The sequence below is a fragment of the Podarcis muralis genome, chromosome 1, assembly GCF_964188315.1.
Source record: "Podarcis muralis chromosome 1, rPodMur119.hap1.1, whole genome shotgun sequence".
In the NCBI taxonomy this organism is placed as follows: domain Eukaryota; kingdom Metazoa; phylum Chordata; class Lepidosauria; order Squamata; family Lacertidae; genus Podarcis; species Podarcis muralis.
In genome coordinates this window covers 97,023,807-97,044,244 of record NC_135655.1, presented here as the reverse complement: position 1 = coordinate 97,044,244, position 20,438 = coordinate 97,023,807, and the positions used below count along the sequence as shown (strand labels likewise).

The 20,438-nt window shown below is 41.0% G+C and overlaps 1 protein-coding gene across 1 annotated transcript in view; it reads right to left on the bottom strand.

The window, feature by feature from the left end:
• The window catches only part of THSD7B (thrombospondin type 1 domain containing 7B), a 356,836-nt gene that overhangs the window by 8,398 nt on the left and 328,000 nt on the right, over nt 1–20,438 (bottom strand). The window contains exons 18-24 of the mRNA XM_028744996.2: nt 16,892–17,033; nt 14,952–15,067; nt 13,820–13,937; nt 4,457–4,602; nt 3,037–3,196; nt 1,252–1,425; nt 428–523 (exon numbers count right to left, since the gene is read on the bottom strand). Coding sequence (XP_028600829.2) covers nt 428–523; nt 1,252–1,425; nt 3,037–3,196; nt 4,457–4,602; nt 13,820–13,937; nt 14,952–15,067; nt 16,892–17,033 — 952 coding nt within the window. The remainder of the gene's footprint in view (nt 1–427; nt 524–1,251; nt 1,426–3,036; nt 3,197–4,456; nt 4,603–13,819; nt 13,938–14,951; nt 15,068–16,891; nt 17,034–20,438) is intronic.

Here is a 20,438-nt window from a genome sequence, read left to right as displayed (position 1 = left end):
GAAGTGGCTCTTAAGGGTTCCAAACTGGATACATTCCTAGGTTTACCTGGTAATGGTAGGGATTGAAGCTGGAACTGCTGGTATTGAAAATACTTGTTCTACCACTGAGCTATGGCCTGTCAGCAACAATGAGTCCTATTTTTAAAAAGCTGAAGTAAATGGCCATTGTTTTAATCTATTTCTAAAATACAGCAGGGGTGAAACTAGGTGAACAAATGAGAGGAGGACATTTCAGGTTAAATAGATACTGTGTTCCTCCAAATTCTGGTTCTCAAGAGACCACTAAAATAGCCCTCAAAGAGAATCCCACGTACAGGAACATTTCCCTTTCCTCTTAAACAACATTGTCATCATTATCATCAACTGTATAAGTCATAGTTCTGGAACATTTCTAGACTGTGTGCAGTAGACTCGAGGATGTCCCTACCTGTGACATTCACCCCATCAGAACGCTGGCACCACACTGTGCGTTCATTATCTCGCCAAAGACTCGTTTTCCATACATAATTATAGCACTTCCCTCCTATAGTCCAAACAACAGGACAACATTAATCAGTTTTCAAGGTAGCATGTATGCACACATTTACAATGTATCCTGTTTTTCTTTCAGATGAAATTCAAAATTTCCTAATAGGCAAACAGTTAAGGCTGTAATTCTATATACACTTAGTTGGAGGTAAGCCCCACTAAGTTCAACTGGCTTATTTCAAAACAAAGGTTTATGGGATTGCACTGTAAATAAATTATACCAAAACATGCAAAGAGGACACACATGAGGGCATTTGGCTGTGCTCATTGTTTCCCCATTTAGTCCACCCCATCCCCCCCCCCCTGCCATTCGCCTGCTATTACCTTTGAAATTTTTTGGTCATTGTGGGGTGAGAAAAAAGAACATTTAAAGTCTAATTTCAAGGCATGATTAAACACCAAATACGCAATAATAATGAGATGGTGCTCCTTTCAGGCTGAGTGAAGCGGTCACCTAAGGCAGCTAATTCTGGGTCTCATGAAAGGGCAGGGAATTTTTATTTTTCTTGTCAAGGAGGGTGAGAGATGCAGGTGAGATATTCTGCCTCATGTGTAAACAACCTGACTGGCATTGAGTACTATGCACCTTGACTTGGGGAGGTGTCATTTTCTGTTCTGCCTCAGGCAGCAAAGCGTCTTGGGCTGGCCTTGACAGCAATAACAAAGTAGTGTGAACGCTTCTGTAAAATACAGCGAAAGGGCTGAGCAAGAAACATTCCCTACCGGAGCATGGCCGCGTCTCCAATTCTTGTTCAGGGCAGCTGTCTTGGTTTTCAAAAGACTGAATTATAAACGTTCTTGACCGAGACTGACGACCCATAGTCTCAAAGCTCCTGCCATCTATACACGTTAATTCACAAGAGCTCCACTCTGACCATTCTGTCAAATGACAATCACCTGTGTGTAAGAAGAAGGGGGAAAGAGGGAACTTCTATAGCTCTATTACTTATGTCTCTGAAGGTTTGAACTTGAAATCACGGCAATGCCAGTTGGAACTTAATAGGTAACACTACTTGTTCTGCTATCTCTTATCATTCAAAATCAGATTCTTAAAAGGTTTAGACCATTCACGGTAATGACTTTTTTAAGGTCTAGGGAGACATTTTTCCAGTTAATACACGTTAGGCTGACATCTTGACTATTTTTCTTCTTCTTCTTTCCTGACAGAGGATAATATAACTTGCTTGCTTGAATTCATCTACATGGTGTTTTAGTTAACATTTTACTGCATAGATCTGATATTTGCATCTAGTAAAGTGGCATGAAATATTAAAGTGTAAGGGTCATTGCTGTTGCAGGATGGTAGAGAAAGGTTCTGTTTGGATGCTTAGATCTTGGCTTTACCCAATGTGTTCATCCCTGCCACTGCATTCCCTTATTGGCCTCCCCACCATCTATTCCTTTGGGTTGGGTTGAAGATGGTTCAGTCCCCCATGACTGATGACTCTCATATTCAACTGTTGAGGAACATGGCCTCCTCACAGAAGTGAAAATCACAGCGCCAAGCAGCAAGTGTTGGATTGGGAAGTCCCTCTAGACCCAGGATTGTGGAAAACCACGCCTGATTTGCAATGCAGATATCAGGAAGGAAGGACAATTTGTCACTGAAGCAGAGTAAGGGCTCAATCAAATTCTGAGCATGTGCTAAAAGCCTCACATGTGAAAAATTGTAACATCAGCTTGAAATAAGTCTCATTAGACATAAGTGCAGGGTCACAGTTTGGGAGTATGTGCACACGACTTGTTATGAAAACAATGTGTAGTGATAATTCATATGATGTATCCATTATTTATAAATCTCATCATCACTACTAGTCATAGAATCATAGAATTGTAAAGCTGGAAGGGATCCCAAGGGTCATCTAGTCCAAGCCCCTGCAATTCAGGAATCTCTGCTAAAGAATACCATGACAAATGACCATCCAACCTAGTCATTCTAGATATGTATGCCCATATGACTCACTTGTATGCTATGCACACATTCAGTAAAGCTGAACCATGTAGAACGAAGGTGTGCATGTTCCCAATAGAAGCCTGGGAAGAATCATAGAGAGAACTGCAATATTGCTCTAGCTTTGCATAGAATTCTTAAGAACTGTAGGATTGTGAATGCCTTTCTTAATGTGATGGAACTCTAATTAGAAGAGGTTTTACAGTATATTATAAATGGGAGAGCATCAATTATGAAAGGGCAATATGTGAAATCAAGAATATTTACTTTGTCTTAAAGGCCAGTCTCTTAAGGGACTAAGACTGCAATCTTATGCACGTTTAACTGGGAACAAGCCCCACTGAACACAATGAGATTGTCTTGGAAGTCAAAATGGACTCTGTGTGACTTGCTCCAGAGGAGTCATGTTTAGGATTGGAGATCAAGGAAGCTCAGAGTAGGCTGCAGATAAGCATATTATTAGGCTGCAAATGTGAATCAAATTATAGTGTCATATTGTCTTGCAGAACATGTGTGCGCTATTGCAAGGGCAAAACAAAGTCCTCCACAGAGTTTACCTGGGCAAGGCACAGAACACGGAAGCTGCAATGCACCATCTTTAGATGGAAGCTCTCCACACAACGAACTTTCCGCTTGTTTAGATGTTGCCGATAAAGAGCCATCATGTATCATACATGTGAGGTCCCGTACTTGGAATCCGTCCCCGCACTGTCCACCCTAAGAGAAATAATGGAAGTTTATAGTACTAAAATAGCTCTTACTACATTAATAATGAATGCTAAGTATACTGTATAGATCCTGTCTCCTGGAAGCATCCCAGAGCATTTGTAAAGTGAGCAGATTATGTCCAGATGGAAGATGTGGCCTTTCCTATTTCCAGCATTTGCCTGCAGTCCACACAACTGAGAGAGATTTGTTAGGTTACCAAAGAATGTGTATCCAGTACACTCTGAGCATCAGATCTTCAGAAAGTGTCACTTCACTGGAGGCAAAGACAAAGACTAATCCTCTTTGAACTTCTGGAAGACCTAGATGAACTAAAAGCCTAGCTCCATACATTGCTCTATGTGCTAATAAAATTATATGCGAGAGGAAGGGGCTTTGTTCGTTTCTCAGAAGAGATGTTAATGGTGACAATTTTATATGTGTCTTTTAAGCATATATCACAACTTTCTCTCTGCCATAGTTTCCCCTGCGCATCATCCAATTATTTTGACATGAAGAAAGCAAAGCAGACCCCATCCTCTCCCACATGAAAAAAATTGAGTGTGGAAAATCAGTTTAAAGTTAAGGCAATATATTGGATCAAATGTTTCAGAAGAAGCATGATCTAAGAGATATAAATGGGGAGAGGGGTGGAGAAGCACATGAGGTAAGTCAGTGCAAGCTGAATGTGGCATGAAGGCAGAGAGGGCATGCAGGCTGCTGGTGCTGACAAAGCAGAGGTATATATTTTTGAGGCTCCACAACTCACGTCAGCGTTTACATTTTCAGACCATTAAAAAAAAATAATCACCCCAAGGAGAAAAGTCACACTCAGCACTTCATGCAACAGCTTTAAACTATACTGTTTCAAGGCCTTTTGAGGTACTGAGACAGACTACATAGTATTCTTAGTGCAAAAGTCAATTTCCTTCGTGGCAGAATTCACTGAAATTAAATCATGCTTTGATCTAGGGTTGCTGCTATAAAAAAGATCTATGGCACTCATCCCAGTGCTATTAGAAATGTATGTTCCTTTGGCATTTGCTATTAAATTGGTTTTTAATCAGCTGCTTACTAGCATTTATGATGAATTCGCCACAATTTGATAGGAATTTCCTCCTGTTTTCAGGAATATTAAAATGGCATAGCTTTCTAACCTTAAAAGCATATATTCAGTTGTCTTATAGTTTTGCAGCACGTGGAGAACAGCTATGCACTTTTTCTACCGGCAATGCTAGGAGATCTTCCTATAAGCCAGCACGCAACAGATACCTTGACTTTGCACGGGGACCACTCGCCAATAACCCAGCTGTAGCAGGGCTTTACAACACAGCTTCTGTACTGGGTGAGCTCAGTTGGGCAGGGTCTTCCTTCTCCTTGTGCTTGTAGAATTATATATCTGGTACGTAGCATCTGACCTAAACAAGCAGAAGAGGGTTATTCTTAAACTGATCATACACTGTATTAGAAAAGTTCTCAGAGTTGCCTGCAGAGGCTCAAATCACATAGGAACTCTGTCCCTTGCAACCTCTGTTGCTGGGAGCAGATGCAACAATTACTGGGGAAGCAAAGGCGCTTACAAAATTCTCTCCCTGACTCACCTGCTGCCACTCCTAAGAGTGGCTGCCACTCTGCCTATGAATCACCATGTAAGGGCTGGCTTTTTCCTCTTATAACAGAGAATAAGAAGCCTTACTGCACATCAAGCTGTGGATCATGCATGTCCCAATGTCATACTCAAGAGTATTTAGCACCACACCCACCCACACATGCGCGCGCGCGCACACACACACACACACACACACACACACACACACACACAAAATTCCCTATGCACTTCAATGGAAGTGAAACCTCTACAGTTGGACTAGATGATCCTTGTGGTCCGTTCCAACTCTACAGATCTATTTTCTATGTGCATTTCCTTTGGGGCAGAAGGATGGAAGAACACCCCCTCCCTCCAAGCTAATGGGGAATCACTGCAAGAAGGCAAAGACCTGGGCCTGCAGAACATTGCTGGAGCTATAATACCAATGGTGTTGTTGTACTAATGAGAGCATATGAACATTCAGTGTCTGAAGACTGTAATAGGATGTTTCTTGCTTACGTCCCTGGCAGATCTGCCCTCTCCTTCCCTTAATGAGAGCCTCTGTTGGTTACTCAACTTGATAAAGACAGAAAGCCTGCCAGTTTAACACAGTCTTCCGAATTACACGGCTACCATTCAGGAAACTCTTTCCATTTCAATAACAAGCTGTCTTCTAATTGGAATAGGGTAAGAGAAAACATTTCTTCTCTGGGTCGTCCTCTGTGCCTGGGCAGCAGAGGATTAAAAAATGAGATAGCTGATACTTTAATGAATGGCATTCAGCACTATTATTCCAGAAATGGTAACCTAATTTCTTTTTCTATTCACCGAGTTAGGGATATTTCACTGAAAATAAATAGGTTCTTAATGGAAATTGTAAAAGTGGTTATGGACAGTAATGGCCATTACAATGCTTGCAATTTTTCAGCAACAATAAATGTAATTTGGTCGTAAAACTCAAACTTCATCTGGAGGGGGGAAAGAGGCAGTGGAAACATATGGCAATTGTTACTGCGAAACACAGCACTGCCATAATTATTAATTTTGGGGAATATTCCCCGCTACATCATGATTTTGAGATTTAATGAAGTCTATCACATATACAAAGAAATATTCACCAGAAAGTATGCTAAGATACTGTATGTTTTAAAATAAACATATGATTAACCTAAAATATAAACAAGGGGGTGACTAAACAAGTTCACCAGCCCTACTTTATATTCTGCATTTATATACTTTGCAAGCCATCGTTTTCATTAAGGTTAATTATGAAAGGGGAAATGAGCTTAATAATAAGGATTTTTTGCTTCTGCAATACTTCATTATGATCCACCTTATCTTTATTGATTAACTTGCCATAGAAGAACATGAAAGCAGCACAATATGCTAGTCTGTCATCAGTTCTATTAAGCCTTTGCCTAAAGAGATGGAACTTAAAAATGAGTTTAATTAAGGAAACAGCGAAGCATTTCTATCAGCTGCTACTAATTAACAACACATAGCAGGCATGCTTGGGTGAAGAAAACATGTATCTATCACTATTAAAAATACAGATTCATTTATATTGTAAACTGCCCTGTGATCCTCGAATGAAGGGTGGTATATAGAAATCTAATAATTAGCAGCAGTAGCAGCAGCATAGGTAATAACTCAGACAACAGGGCATTTCATTATGTACATTCTGATATAGATTGAAGTCCATGGTTTCCCGTTTCCATTTCTTTTCCCTTTTATTAGTGTGATTTCACGACTCATTCTTTTAAAAGTCTGCAAATATTATTTTTTAAAAAGTCATTTTAATTGGATTCTTCTGGGAAATTGCATGTGGAGTTTGAATGGAAATGCTGCCACAGAACTCAACAAGTTAAGTGGCAGTTTTCAATCTTTGGTAAAGGATTCTTTCTAATGATAGTTACAATTTTGCATATTACTTGGCTTCAGTGGAATTTATGCAGCCTAACCATACATGGGATAATAGCCAATATTATTATTTTACTCATTAGGTTTAGAGTTTTCTCAGGAGCCTTGGTGTTCCACCAGTTTCCTTAGAAATTGACAAAGAACCCCAGCATTTTATACTCAGAACTGTCTTTTAAGTTAAGTCTATTGAGGCAAGATATTGAAAAACTGTTTGAAATTAATGAAGTCCTTTGCTTTTATCCATGCTGTTATTTGCATATCCTTTTGGCAAATTGGGAAAAAATACATAGTTCTTAAATTGTAAATGTTCACTCCCGGGGGGGAAAAAACACTCTTCGAACAACAGCTGCAACCATCCTATTTGCTAATATGCTAGGGATGCCCTTCTGTCAATCATATTCAAAGTCCATCTTGCCTAGTATTCTGCCTACAGTAGTGGAGAGCTGGCTGTCCTGGGAAGATCATATCTGGAACATTAAGAATCGATTTGCAGCTACCATGGAAAATAGACAATGACTGATCAACCATCCCACATGAACTTGCCTTATCCATTACTAAAACCATTTAAGCTACTTGACGTCACCACATCTTGTAAATATGAATTCTACAACTTAAGTTATGTGTTGAGTAAAACATTCCTCATCACAGTAATTTGGTTCCATCTGCAAACACCTCTGCTTTTGCATAAGTTGTGAATGAGCAAGTTAAACAGCACAAGCAGCATCCTTCTAGTAGCAAAACAATAACTCCACTGCCCAAGTGCCTTTTGGGATGGTGGTGACCCCTCATTCCCATTGCACGGTCAGAAGTAAAAGACACAGTAGTAGAGTTCTGCCATTCCATCAACAGGAACTACTGCCAGTGGCTGAACACCAACAGCACAAGAAGGGAAAATGGGTTCAAGGAATGGGTGGGGAATAGAGTTCTTAGTTGGAACTCTATTCTTGCACAAAGATCAGATTTGCTACTGATGTTGCCATAACGTTACACTTGCAAAAGAGGTAGCATTTTAGAACACCTTCAATGAGATCAATAGAGTGCCCAAAATAAATGCCCCACCACCATTGCCTTCACTGTCCCCTCCAAAAGGATTCGGGCCACCACAGTACACAATCAAGGTACAGAATGTGGAGTATACAAAGACTGAAATAAGGAAGTTAGATCTCATATATCAATATATGTGTCACTGGGCTGTATCACTGGGTTGTATCCAATGCATAACACTATGGACTCGTCCATACTTCTGCTTGTCCCATGCCTAGAAAGCACATCCAAGTGGTTTTCTGCTCTTTAGCTCTAAATCAGAACAAACAGCAATTTGCAGGGGGGGGGATGAATTGCTGTTTGTTCCAACTGAGCACTAAAGAGTAGTTTTCTCCAGGGGAAAACAGTGGGACAAGGGAAGTTGTCACTTAATTAAGGTCACTGAGGAGCATTCTTGCACTGGCAGAATATTGTTGCACAATACAGTGGTACCTCGGGCTAAGAACTTAATTCGTTCTGAAGGTCTGTTCTTAACATGAAACTGTTCTTAACCTGAGGTACCACTTTAGTTAATGGGGCATCCCGCTGCCGCCGCGCTGCACTGCATGATTTCTGTTCTCATCCTGAAGCAAAGTTCTTAACCCGAGGTACCATAATTTTCGCTCCATAACACACACTTTTTTGCTCCTAGAAAGTAAGGGAAAATGCCTGTGCGTGTTAAGGAGCGAATGCACTGGATCGGAGCCGTGGCTGCCGTCAGTCAAGCAAAGCGGGAGCCACTTGCAGGGCTTTGCACGGCTCTAGCTTTGCTTGCTTTATAGCCAGGAGGAGGGGCTCCTTTGCTTGCTTTAAAGCTACCTACGGAGGAGCCGGGGAGGAGGGAGGGAAGGAGAGCCATGGCAGCAAAGCGGGCAGCAGCCGCTTACACGGGAGGAGGGACAGACGGGAGCCATAGCGAGCCGGGAGAAGGCAGGCGGTTCAAAGCCAGCAAGCGCTTTTAAAGTAGCCAGCAACAGCTGCTGCAGCCTCAGCTAGCAAAGGTCCGCGCGCTCTCTAAACGGAGCAATGAGGCTGCAGAGGGACAGGAGGGCTTGGATCAGGAAGGATAAAATTTAAGCAACCAGCAGCAAAAAACAACAACAACAAAACCAACCTGGAGCTCTGAGCCACGAGCGCAGTGAAAACCAGGAAGTAAAAAAAAAGGCTATCCCCCGCTTCTCAGCTGTTTTCAGGCAGGATAGATTTGAGCATTGTCTGGGTCCTAGTGCCCCTACCGCTTTTTTGTGCTCCATTCTATTGCTGCTGGTGGCTGCTTATCACTCAGGCTGCAAGGAGGAGCGCTTTTACACAGCTAATGGCGAATCCCCTGCAATCCAAATCCTCACTTGCTCAAATCTATTCTGCCTCAAAACAAGGAGCAGAATTAAAAGGCTGCAAACTGTTAAATGGAAAAAACCCCAGCCACAGGGCAAATACCTTAAGTATACCTTTAAAGCAACAGTGTTCTTTCCCTCCCCGCTCAGCTCACAGAAAAGCTCCTTCTCCACACACCCCACGTGTTTCCTTCCCTCCCCACTTAAAACGTGGTTACAAAGCACGGATCCACATGGATCCTCAGGATTTTTGCACTGGGTCACCCCAAACTCACCATCAGATCACATGTCTGTGGCCACAGCATGAACCACAAAAATCATACATCTACTGTTTCGTTTAGAATATTTTTTTTCTTGTTTTCCTCCTCTAAAAACTACGTGCGTGTTATGGTCAGGTGCGTGTTATCGAGCGAAAAATACGGTACTATTTCTGGGTTAGCAGAGTCTGTAACCTGAAGCGTCTGTAACCCAAGGTACCACTGTACTACTTTACAACAAGAACCAGCATCTGCTGGTGTAACTGTTGCACTGGATTTCTTTGTTGTGACTCTTAAACTCTGCAAGCTGCCAGTGCAAGGCCTCTTGCCCTGTGATGCCATGTCTAGAGAACTAGGATCACATGAATGGAAACATGGTGAGGGGTCACTTTGCATGAACAGCAAACCCCAACAGGCAAGGGCCATGCAGCTTAGATCCTGTGGAGAAATAATAACATTATGAAGGTAAAGTTATAAATTCATTTGAAAGGATGTTGTTCCAATGTAAAAAGCTGGCAGACTGGCAGTTTCTGGTGTGCAACTGAAACTTGTTCCTTTGTTTTGTTTTGTTTACTTTGCTATCAGTTTGGCACTGCTTTGCAATGATGGCATAAGCACTTGACAGCATAGTGGACCCATGAGATCACCTTGTGTGCCAAAGGCTTTTGGGATCCCTAGCTGCACCACCACCTGAAATATTTCCCTAAGAGCTATTTTTGATCAGAAAAAACCCTCACAGGTTCACCCTGTTCTTCTTGGGTTTGTCTCTTCTCTGCCATCATCTTTCTGTACATACTATAAATAAATCATTACACAATGAAAGCAGTGAGTGACTCAGGTTTAAAAGGAGTTTTCTGAAAGAGACAGCCTCCCATGGGATTATCTGTGTATGTGGAATCTATAAGTTCAGTTCATGTTCACCACCACTCTGCGGCTCTTCCTATATTCTAGTAACATCTAGTGGCAGCAAGAACGAGGGGGGGAGGGAAATGTTTTCCTTCTTTCTGACTATTCTCAGCACTGAAACCTGTTGCCTCAACCTTGGTTTGAAATAAAGGCTCTCTTTGGACACATCACCAGCACGAGGAATGTGGAGCAATTGTAAAGACTCTAAACTACTATGTCCTAAACATTGAACTTTGAAAATTGTAATTTTGTGTTGGAGGGAGAAATTGCAAATAAAAAACATTAAAAGAATCACAATATGTGGAGGTGGGGAGCCCTAATATTTGAACTGGTTTAAGTGCCCAGTGTAGCTACACTTCCTGCTTTTATATTAAAAGCACTTCCTGCTTTTATATTAAATAAACTATACCAAAACAATATTTTGGACATCATATCAGGGCATTATTGACCTGCAAGATTTGGATTCAGATGCATCAAGAATCTGGAGGATGTTTTCATATATTCAAACATAGAAACTAGTAATATTGATATGGGCAAGTATTTTTTTTCCTGTGCCCAAGAAGCAAATTAGGCTTCTTGCTACCAGTATGGTGTATATTATTGTGTGCCTCAAGACATTCCCACATACAGGAACGAAAAAACCATCAGGTCATTGAGAATTGTTTATAGTTTGTTTATTGCATTTATATCCCATCTTATCTCCAAGGAGATCAAGGTGGTGTGCATGGTCCTCTTCCTTCTCCTATAACACCACAACAACCCTGTGAGGTAGGTGGTGCTGAGAGGCAGTGACTGGCCCAAAGTCAGCCAGTGAGCTTCATGGCTGAGTGGGGGTTTGAATCTTGGTCTCCCAGGCCCTAATCCAACAATCTGTTGCAGAACAAAATGTGATTGCTGAAGTTCTGCATGTAAACACCTAACTATGCATAGAAATTAATCTCCTCGGAAACTGAACAGGATAACCCACAAGGACTATAATGCTTGTCTGTGTTTAAAAAATGCCAATCCAGAACAACCTGCATTTACACCTAGAAAGTCTACATCTCTTATCTTCCACAGCTGAAGTTAAAAAGTTTTTCATGTTTTAAAGGCAGCAGTAGTCTTGCTGATTTCTCCTCAAATGGAACATTTGACCAGCTGCCTCAGTATTCCTGTGGAATTCCTGTGGACCTTTCCAACAATGTTTTAATTTTGAGTTAATTACCTTATAGTCATTTGAAATATGCACATTTTGCATTTGCATTGTTAAAACATTGGGCTACATGTAGCGCTAAGGAGATTGTTCCATCAGCCCAAGCTGTTTTGCGTTCCCAATGAATGATTCCCCCCTTCTATTCTGAGGGTTCTCCCAACCCTCCGAAGCAGATTTGGGGGTGAGCTATGAAGGAGAGGACAGGAGGAAGTCACATTGCACCATAGCTGTCAACTTTTCCCTTTCTTAAAGGGAAATTCCCTTATTCTGAATAGGATTCCTTGCAAGAAAAGGGAAAAGTTGACAGCTATGCATTTTGCTAGTGTGAATTGCTGATATGCCTTTTACATCAATGCTTATATGAATAAATATTCATCTAACAGTATTACAATGAGTAAAAAACACACACTGAGAGCTAATGGGATCCACAGAACAATGTACAGCTACAGAAACATCTCATATTTTACTTTAAATGGGCTGCATAGAACTGGGCTGGACACACACACACACACACACACACACACACACACACAATTCTGTTGGTCGAAAGCTATAGAAAGAAATCAAAACGTTTTACCACCAGTCACGGAAAACACCTCCCACCTGTAGTGCAGCAACAGGAGCAAATCATATTTTGTGTACCGTTCCATAACATAAAGCCTGAACTGAAAACAACTGGAACAGTCCCATGGGTCACTAAAATATATCACCATGATATAAACTTTATACCATAGTTTGTGAAATGATGTATATGACAGAGGTGCTGTGGGCATTGGTGTTGATAACAGAAAATGAATATGACTATCTTTCATTTTCCAAAGGTGTTCATTCCAATTTATTTCCATTGTGCTTCTTGAAGAGGAAAAAAAAAGTCTCACACCAAGTCTGATTTGGGCAACAGACTTGCAGATGTAATGAAAAATCCCAGCTTCACATCTGCAGCAAGACTCAATTATATATTGCCCCTGCTTAAAGAGGGGACACATGATATCAAATGCACCACTGCCTATATTACAGTGGTACCTCGGGTCAAGTACTTAATTTGTTCCGGAGGTCCGTTCTTAACCTGAAGCTGTTCTTAACCTTAAGCACCACTTTAGCTAATGGGGCCTCCCTCTGCCGAGAGAGCTAATGGGATCCACAGAACAATGTACAGCTACAGAAACATCTCATATTTTACTTTAAATGGGCTGCATAGAACTGGGCTGGACACACACACACACACACACACACACACACACACACACAATTCTGTTGGTCGAAAGCTATAGAAAGAAATCAAAACGTTTTACCACCAGTCACGGAAAACACCTCCCACCTGTAGTGCAGCAACAGGAGCAAATCATATTTTGTGTACCGTTCCATAACATAAAGCCTGAACTGAAAACAACTGGAACAGTCCCATGGGTCACTAAAATATATCACCATGATATAAACTTTATACCATAGTTTGTGAAATGATGTATATGACAGAGGTGCTGTGGGCATTGGTGTTGATAACAGAAAATGAATATGACTATCTTTCATTTTCCAAAGGTGTTCATTCCAATTTATTTCCATTGTGCTTCTTGAAGAGGAAAAAAAAAGTCTCACACCAAGTCTGATTTGGGCAACAGACTTGCAGATGTAATGAAAAATCCCAGCTTCACATCTGCAGCAAGACTCAATTATATATTGCCCCTGCTTAAAGAGGGGACACATGATATCAAATGCACCACTGCCTATATTACAGTGGTACCTCGGGTCAAGTACTTAATTTGTTCCGGAGGTCCGTTCTTAACCTGAAGCTGTTCTTAACCTTAAGCACCACTTTAGCTAATGGGGCCTCCCTCTGCCGCCGTAGCACAATTTCTGTTCTCATCCTGAAGCAAAGTTCTTAACCCGAGGTACTATTTCTGGGTTAGTGGAGTCTGTAACCTGAAGCGTATGTAACCTGAAGCATATGTAACCCGAGGTACCACTGTATTATGCACAAGATATGGGAGCTCTTCCTTTATGTATTGGCAGCATCTGAATATCCTTATGACTTTTGGACAGAAGATGAGGAAGTCTGTCCATTGTCTGCCTCAGAACAACGTCCACCTCAATGAGTGAGGCTGCTGCTAAGGTCATTAACTTTGTAGCTGGCATGCTGTATTCTGCGAATCACCCTCCAGTAAGCTCTAGAGACATCACCACAGATAAGGTCTGCAGTCCCTTACTTCACACCCTCTGCAGGAAAAGGGCTGTCACTAAGAGAGTACATGTAGAAGAAAATCACCTTCCCCTCAGCCCCTTCTTCCAGCCTGCCTCTGGATCTAAGCCTATGTAATTTCATAACCTTGTGATCAGAAACGGGGCATTTATTATTGATGGTGTGCTTTATAGTATATTTCTATTCTAAGAAACATAGATAGAACATTGACGGACGGTTACCTGCAAGGCCACACGTATGTGAACATTCTGACCAGGCGGACCACTCAGAGAACTGGCAGCTGACGACACATTCCACAAGGCAGTCAACAACCATTTGTGCAGGGGTTTCCAAATTTAGCTGTAAGCAAACAGAGACTGAGTTACTTGTCACTGGTGGCTGGGAAGGAATGAAAAATGCTTCTAGCTTTTAGCAAGCCAACACCCATCTAAATGAATTAAGGTGGCTTACTTGGGTACGCCACCCCCCTCATAGGTGTTCCAGTTATGCCACTAACTGCACCTGGACTGTGTGGTCACAATGTAGAAACATGTTTGCTCTGCAATCCTATACATGTCTACTCAGAAGTAAGCCCCATGGACTTCCAATGGGGCTGATTCCCAGGTGGTCACAGCAGGATTATAGAATTGTAGATTTGGAAGGGGTCACCAGGGTCATCTAGCCCCTCCCCCCAGTGCAGGAAACGTTCCCAACATGGGGCTCAAACTCTGAGATTAAGAGTCTCATGCTCTATCGACTAAGCTACTAAGAGTGGGAAAACTGTGGCTTTCCAGATGTTGTTGGGCTTTGGTTCTCATCCATCCCAGCCAATATGGTTAATGAACAGTGATGAGGAGAGTTGCAGTCAAGCAACATCCCCTATCCTGCCTTTATAGCCTTGTACTGTATAACTCGTGTGTGTGTTGCATCCACCTTGCACATTGCTTTCAAAGACAAGGACAATAACAGTGGCAAAACCTTTGAAAGACCACTTGCAAGTCACTCCTGGATCTAATGAAAAGAACAAGAAAAAAAGCCAATTGTGTAACACAGGTGTAGGCCTAAAAATTGTCCAGGGTTTGCCCTAAATGTGTCTTTCTTGGGTTTTGGATCCTGAATTCTTCATTCCTACACAGGCTACAAATGAAGAACCTAGGACTGCAATGAAACCATATCTAGAAGATTCAGAATACCGAGCTGCATGGTAACCAGACAGCAGCAAGAGGAATAAATAATTACAAAGAAAAATTCAACTCATTTAATGAGACAAATGAGATTTTTTAAAAACCAAGCTTTGCTGGAAAGCCAGATTCTGTCCTACATGGCACATCCTACTGATGCACATCTGCACTAGTGGTATACATGAAACCTCACCTGCTCACAGTAGGTCATAGCCACGACTTTCCCATCACTCCGAACACAGCTCAGAAGGCGATTCCTAATCCCTTGTCCACAGGTTGCATTTTCATTTAGCTGGCATGTGCTCCAGTCTATAAGAAACGTCAGCATTTAGTTATGCCATCCACTATTGGAGAAATCTTTAATTTCTAAGCTTGATGAAACTATATTTGCTTGATAGGAGCATATAGAAGTCAAGGAAAGAGGTTGTTGTTGTTGTTGTTGTTGTTGTTGTTGTTGTTGTTGTTGTTACTATTATTATATTATGCCTAGTCACCTATGGGCAGTTTGAAGTGCCCCTGAAAAATAACATTCCCCTTGAGTATACTGCAAATTGTCCAGTGGTGATAAAATGTAGGATTTAAAAGCAGTCCATGCATTATCAAGTTCTAGACTGTCCCCTGGATAATAAAGTTATAACCATTTTCTGAAGTGTTACTGCTTCAAAGCAAAGCTTGTCACAACCTCCAATTGAATTTTGTCTGACAAAGCAAGCCATGTTTCATTCTAAAAAATAAAGTGCTTTTGAAACATTAATGTCTTCTTCAAGCCAGTGTAAACAATTTAAAGAGGCTGTTGATCTTCACTGTATCATTCTGCAAAGGTAATGTTGAAAATGACTATAAATCATAAGTAATTGGAAGTCTCTTCCATCTTCAAAGTGTAAGTAAAAAGATTATTCACCAAGGTGTTGTGCTTTTGCCTCTCAATGGTCTTTAAAATGTTCAGTTTGTATGGATGGATGTGTTTTCCATGCTGGTTACCAGAATATGAAAATCAAGACATATTCTTTCCTATTGACTTATGAAGAATTTTCTAAACATACACACAACTTAATAGCTAACTTCACACCAAATTAGATGTAAAACTCTTGCATATGTGGCATTCCCCATTCATTTCAATGGAGGAGAGTTGTCTATATACACCTTATTTTGCCTGCACAGAGATTACCCAATGTATGGAAAAATCTAGTACTGGATTTTGATTCTGCACTCTATGCATGGGAGTGGTTTTTGCACGAGGACATCAAGTTTTGCTTCTGCTGAATTTATCAAGAGGTGATGGTTTCATTTGCTTCTATGCTGTTACATGCCTATCTCTATGGAGAGAGTGCACCAAAGTGATACACAGCAATGATACTAAGGTACATGCTACTGAAATATAATGTTTTGTAAAAGCCCTAATGGAACACTTTCCCCATTTTTTGAATCACCAGCAACATCCTTATTTAATGGTCAAAGTTGGACATTTGAATTTTGCCTCTGCATAAACCTTTACAACCCACTTAGGACTCCCCCCCCCAAAAAAAAAGAAAACTTAAACAAAAATACTCCTATTTTATTTTGTCTGCAGTTCTTACTTCAGGACAGAAACTCGACAAGCTTTGTGGGGACTTAGCCTGCTATTTCCACCCATACCACGGTCTTGAACCACATCAATGCCCTCGATAGCTGCCATTTAGAGACACTTGCACATACAAATATACATAATATGTTAACATGATATGTTATTTTGAACTCAGTAGGACTTATCTTTAAGTAAACATACATGACATTGGGCTGTAAGGAGGCAGTAACTGAAAACACAGGTAAAAACAGAATTGTAGCTAAAGACTTTTAAATGCAGGCAAGCTTCTAAATGTTTCCTGGACACATGCATCTATTTTTAATTGGTTTTTCCCTCATAAAGTGTGTTTCAGGGTCCAAAGTACTTTGTTTTTCCAAAGCTTCAAAAAACAAACATCTAAATAAAGATGGTAGACAATCTATATGCCTCGTCGAAAAGGAAGGACTTGGCATAAGTCACCTAACAAGCCTTAGGTTCTCTAATGCTCAACCACTTTACCATCACCTCTCTCCACTTCAGATACAGGCATAGCACTAAATTCTGTTCCAGCAAAAGTGAAGGGTTCTTACCTGTTAAATTGTAGTGAAACTGAAAACAATTTTGATTCAGGACACACGGTCGCATTTGTGAACCATCAGGGCAGGTCTTGGGATTTAAAGGAGACCTCAGTACATGCCGAGTCCGTGTTTGCATTATATTGGGGTCACATGGCTGGGGGGGGGGAAAGAGTTAAGATAAAGATTACCTATATGTTAAAAGATGTGTATTTGAATTTTTGTTAGCAGATCTTGAGTGATTTCCTAAGTAGAGGGAAAGGACTGTGTTATACCTGCTTGTGAACAGAAATAGTCAATGGGATATTCTCTTGTATTCCTCATCAAATCTGCTCATCAAATTCTCTAGCAATGGGAAAAAAATGCTACATCTGTTTTCTTTCATCAACTTTCCATGCTATACTAGAGAAGGACTGGAATTCCTGATGGTATTATATCAGGCACCCCCAATCTTGACCCTCCACACGTTTTGGGACTACAACTCCCATCATCCCTAGCTAACAGGACCATAGGTCAGAGATTATGGAAATTGTAGTCCCAAAACATCTGGATGGCCAAGTTTGGGGATGCCTGTATTAGATGGTGTCTGCCTCAGAAAACATCTCCCATCATTCTCAAAAATCAGTAAGAAGCCACATTTCTATAAAAGTCAGACAGCAATAGAACACACACATTTTTAAAAAAAGAAGTAACAGCCTTTTAGTGTAAAAGAAAATTGGATGTAGATTTATTGAAAAGTAATGTGTGTTAGAAGTTGCAAATATGTTCCAACCCGATCAGCAGAAAGACAATAGACTCAAATCAAGTTCCATTGACCACTGACCCTGTTAAACAAATCAAATTCATTCTCTCAATGCATGTGCCTACTTTTTCTAGCAATGAATAAATGTAAGCAAAGAACCATTAGATTGGAAGGAGCCAGAACTCTAGCTATTACAACCATTACCATTAAAATGATACACTTTTCCTACTAAGTAAATGAGGAACTAGTAAACCTCCCTAGTTAAGGCTTTCTTCAGGAGATGAACCAAGAAAGAGAAACTGAGACATGAAACTTTCACATGGGTGTGGTTCAGGGAAGGCTGGCAGACTGAACATGTCATACTGTTACTGATTTAATGTACATAAAGTTCAACTAATAGTTTCTTAAACTCATAAATAGATGAATATTGCAAGCAGAGAGCTATGGGTGTCAGACCATATGTGGTGCCCTTGGGATTGCGGCTTGAATGAAATGGGAAGAATCCAGTTCTTTTCGTTACCTTGAGAGAGGGTATGTGGAGAAGGTGTAACCTATCTCATTATATGGCACTCTCTTCAACAAAAGCAGCAACCCTAACACACTGAAAAGGAAGTTAAGATGCTTCCAAGCAACCTGTACAGAATTTCTGCTTCCTGCTGCTACTATTGCAATCAAACATGCCAAGAAATGGAGAATTCTTTGTTATTGCTGTATACAAAATGTTAAGCTAAACATGGTTATGCCTCAGAGTACCTTGTTGTAGGAATGAGACATTTTGCAGATGACCCCTTGACTGGCCATGAGAGATCCTGCCCGTCGGCTGGGGTAAGAAGATGAGGAATGCAACATGTCCCTGTCTGCCCCAGGACACAATTGCATGGGGACCTCTGAGCAGCGGCCAAGTGAATAGGCAGCAACTCCAGTAGTTCAATAGCTTTTCAGAAGCTCATAAAGGGCAATTATGTCAGCATACACTTGTAAGTGTCTTAACCCACTACACTCCATCATGATGGTAGTGACACTGGGGCTAATGGGGGTTACTTAAGTGATTAAGAATGGCAGAATTATGCCATAAAATAGTGGCAAATTCTAGACCGTTTGACATCAGTAGCAGCACTGTTATTGATTCCAAGTGAAGTGAAATGAGACAAGCGATGAAGAGTAGAGCAGGGGAGAGATGCTTCTAAATACTGAAATAAAATCCACATAAAAAGTTTAGTTAGATAGCCTTGATTATATTTAACTGATGGTAATGAGCTTGTGCCTGCTCACTGGGTGGGGAGAAAAGAAATCAAAGGACTTTTTTTTTTAAGTGCCATGAGCTGGGCAAGTACTGTAACAAGAACAACACAAATCCTCCCCCTCCCCCCTAAATATTGAGGATTCTTTCAGCAACGTCCTTCCATAAATCACATTGAGGGTTCTATTTTTCCTATTTAAAAGCTCATTAACTACAGAGACAGAAGTGTTATTTTTATTTTTTTTAAAGAGCTCATGCTTTTATTGCCTTGTAGCTGTCATCGAAGGCAGAACTTGAAAAGAAGAGACAGGCAGAGTCAGAGGATGAGAACAGACTCATTTTTCCTCCTGAATATTCAGCTGAAGGCTTGAGCCATTACAGCTCAGAAGTTAAATTCTGCTGTGGCTTTAGCCCAATATACTTCTGGCACAGCTCCAGCTGACTGCAGTGCATATATTTCTGCACCCTACCCTATAAGAAAAGCGAGACAGACAACAGAGGCTGGTTCCAAGTGTTGGATAGCTCTTGGAGAGCTGCCAGGGAGATGCAGCCCCCTGTTCTCCCAGTTAAGCAAATGCCATCAGGCGCTTACAGTTATCTATCACCTTGTGGTATAATTTCACACAGAAAGGAACCTTATTGAAACCTCTGCTGCTACCTGGGGTATGGTCACCCAGATACATCTAAGGTAAGCCATTACTCTTAATTACCTGAAAACTAATCCCATTGCAAAGTGTTTACGAATCGTTTATTACCTTTCATGCAATTAATCTGATTGTTTGTCCTTGCAGGCAAGAACTGTAGCATAAATGATTTGCCAATAAAAATCAAAGAGAAGTATCTCGCTAGGTGCTCCCAATTAAAGCTCTACTGCATTTGCTTTGCTTTGTTAAAATCAATCATCGTGCTGCAGGAAGGAGAGAGGGCCCAGCTGCTGAATGACCACTTCTGGCTTCTTTAGCATGAAAACATGCACTGACAACCGTTCCATGGAGAAATACAAAATTCAAGGAAAAAGAGCAAATCAGAAAAAATTAAGACAACACAATCTCAACATTTAAAACTGAAAAATAGAAAGACAAAAAGCCAAATGCATCCATGTTCCTGGCAGAAGGCAAAGGGTACTCCTCACAAAAGTGTGTTTGAGTGTGTGTGTGAGAGAAAACACACGTAGGGAACAGCTGCTCCTTCTGAAGACCCGAAGGTGGGGCAGGACAGGTGAAAAACACCTTGACAGTGAGGCATAGTCACTAATGGTTTGCAAGATGAGTGCTGCCTTTGAACAAAGTTGCTTTCATGCTCTTTAGGTGTGTCTGGTGGTAGCTTATTACCATCAGACACAGGAAGTGAGGAGAAATTAAAACACAGTAACAATGCAACACTTTTTGAATACCATCAGTAAAATAAACAACACTGGCATCCTTACTAGGCCTGTTACTAGGGTTCCAGGAAGAATTATGGAACCTCAAAAAAATTCGCTGCACACCTGCATTTCTCTATAAGCTAGAGAGCCAAACATCTTGAAGTAACCTTCAAAGAAGTGAGAGAGCTTGTGGGAAATCTCCAAGTGCTACTTCAAA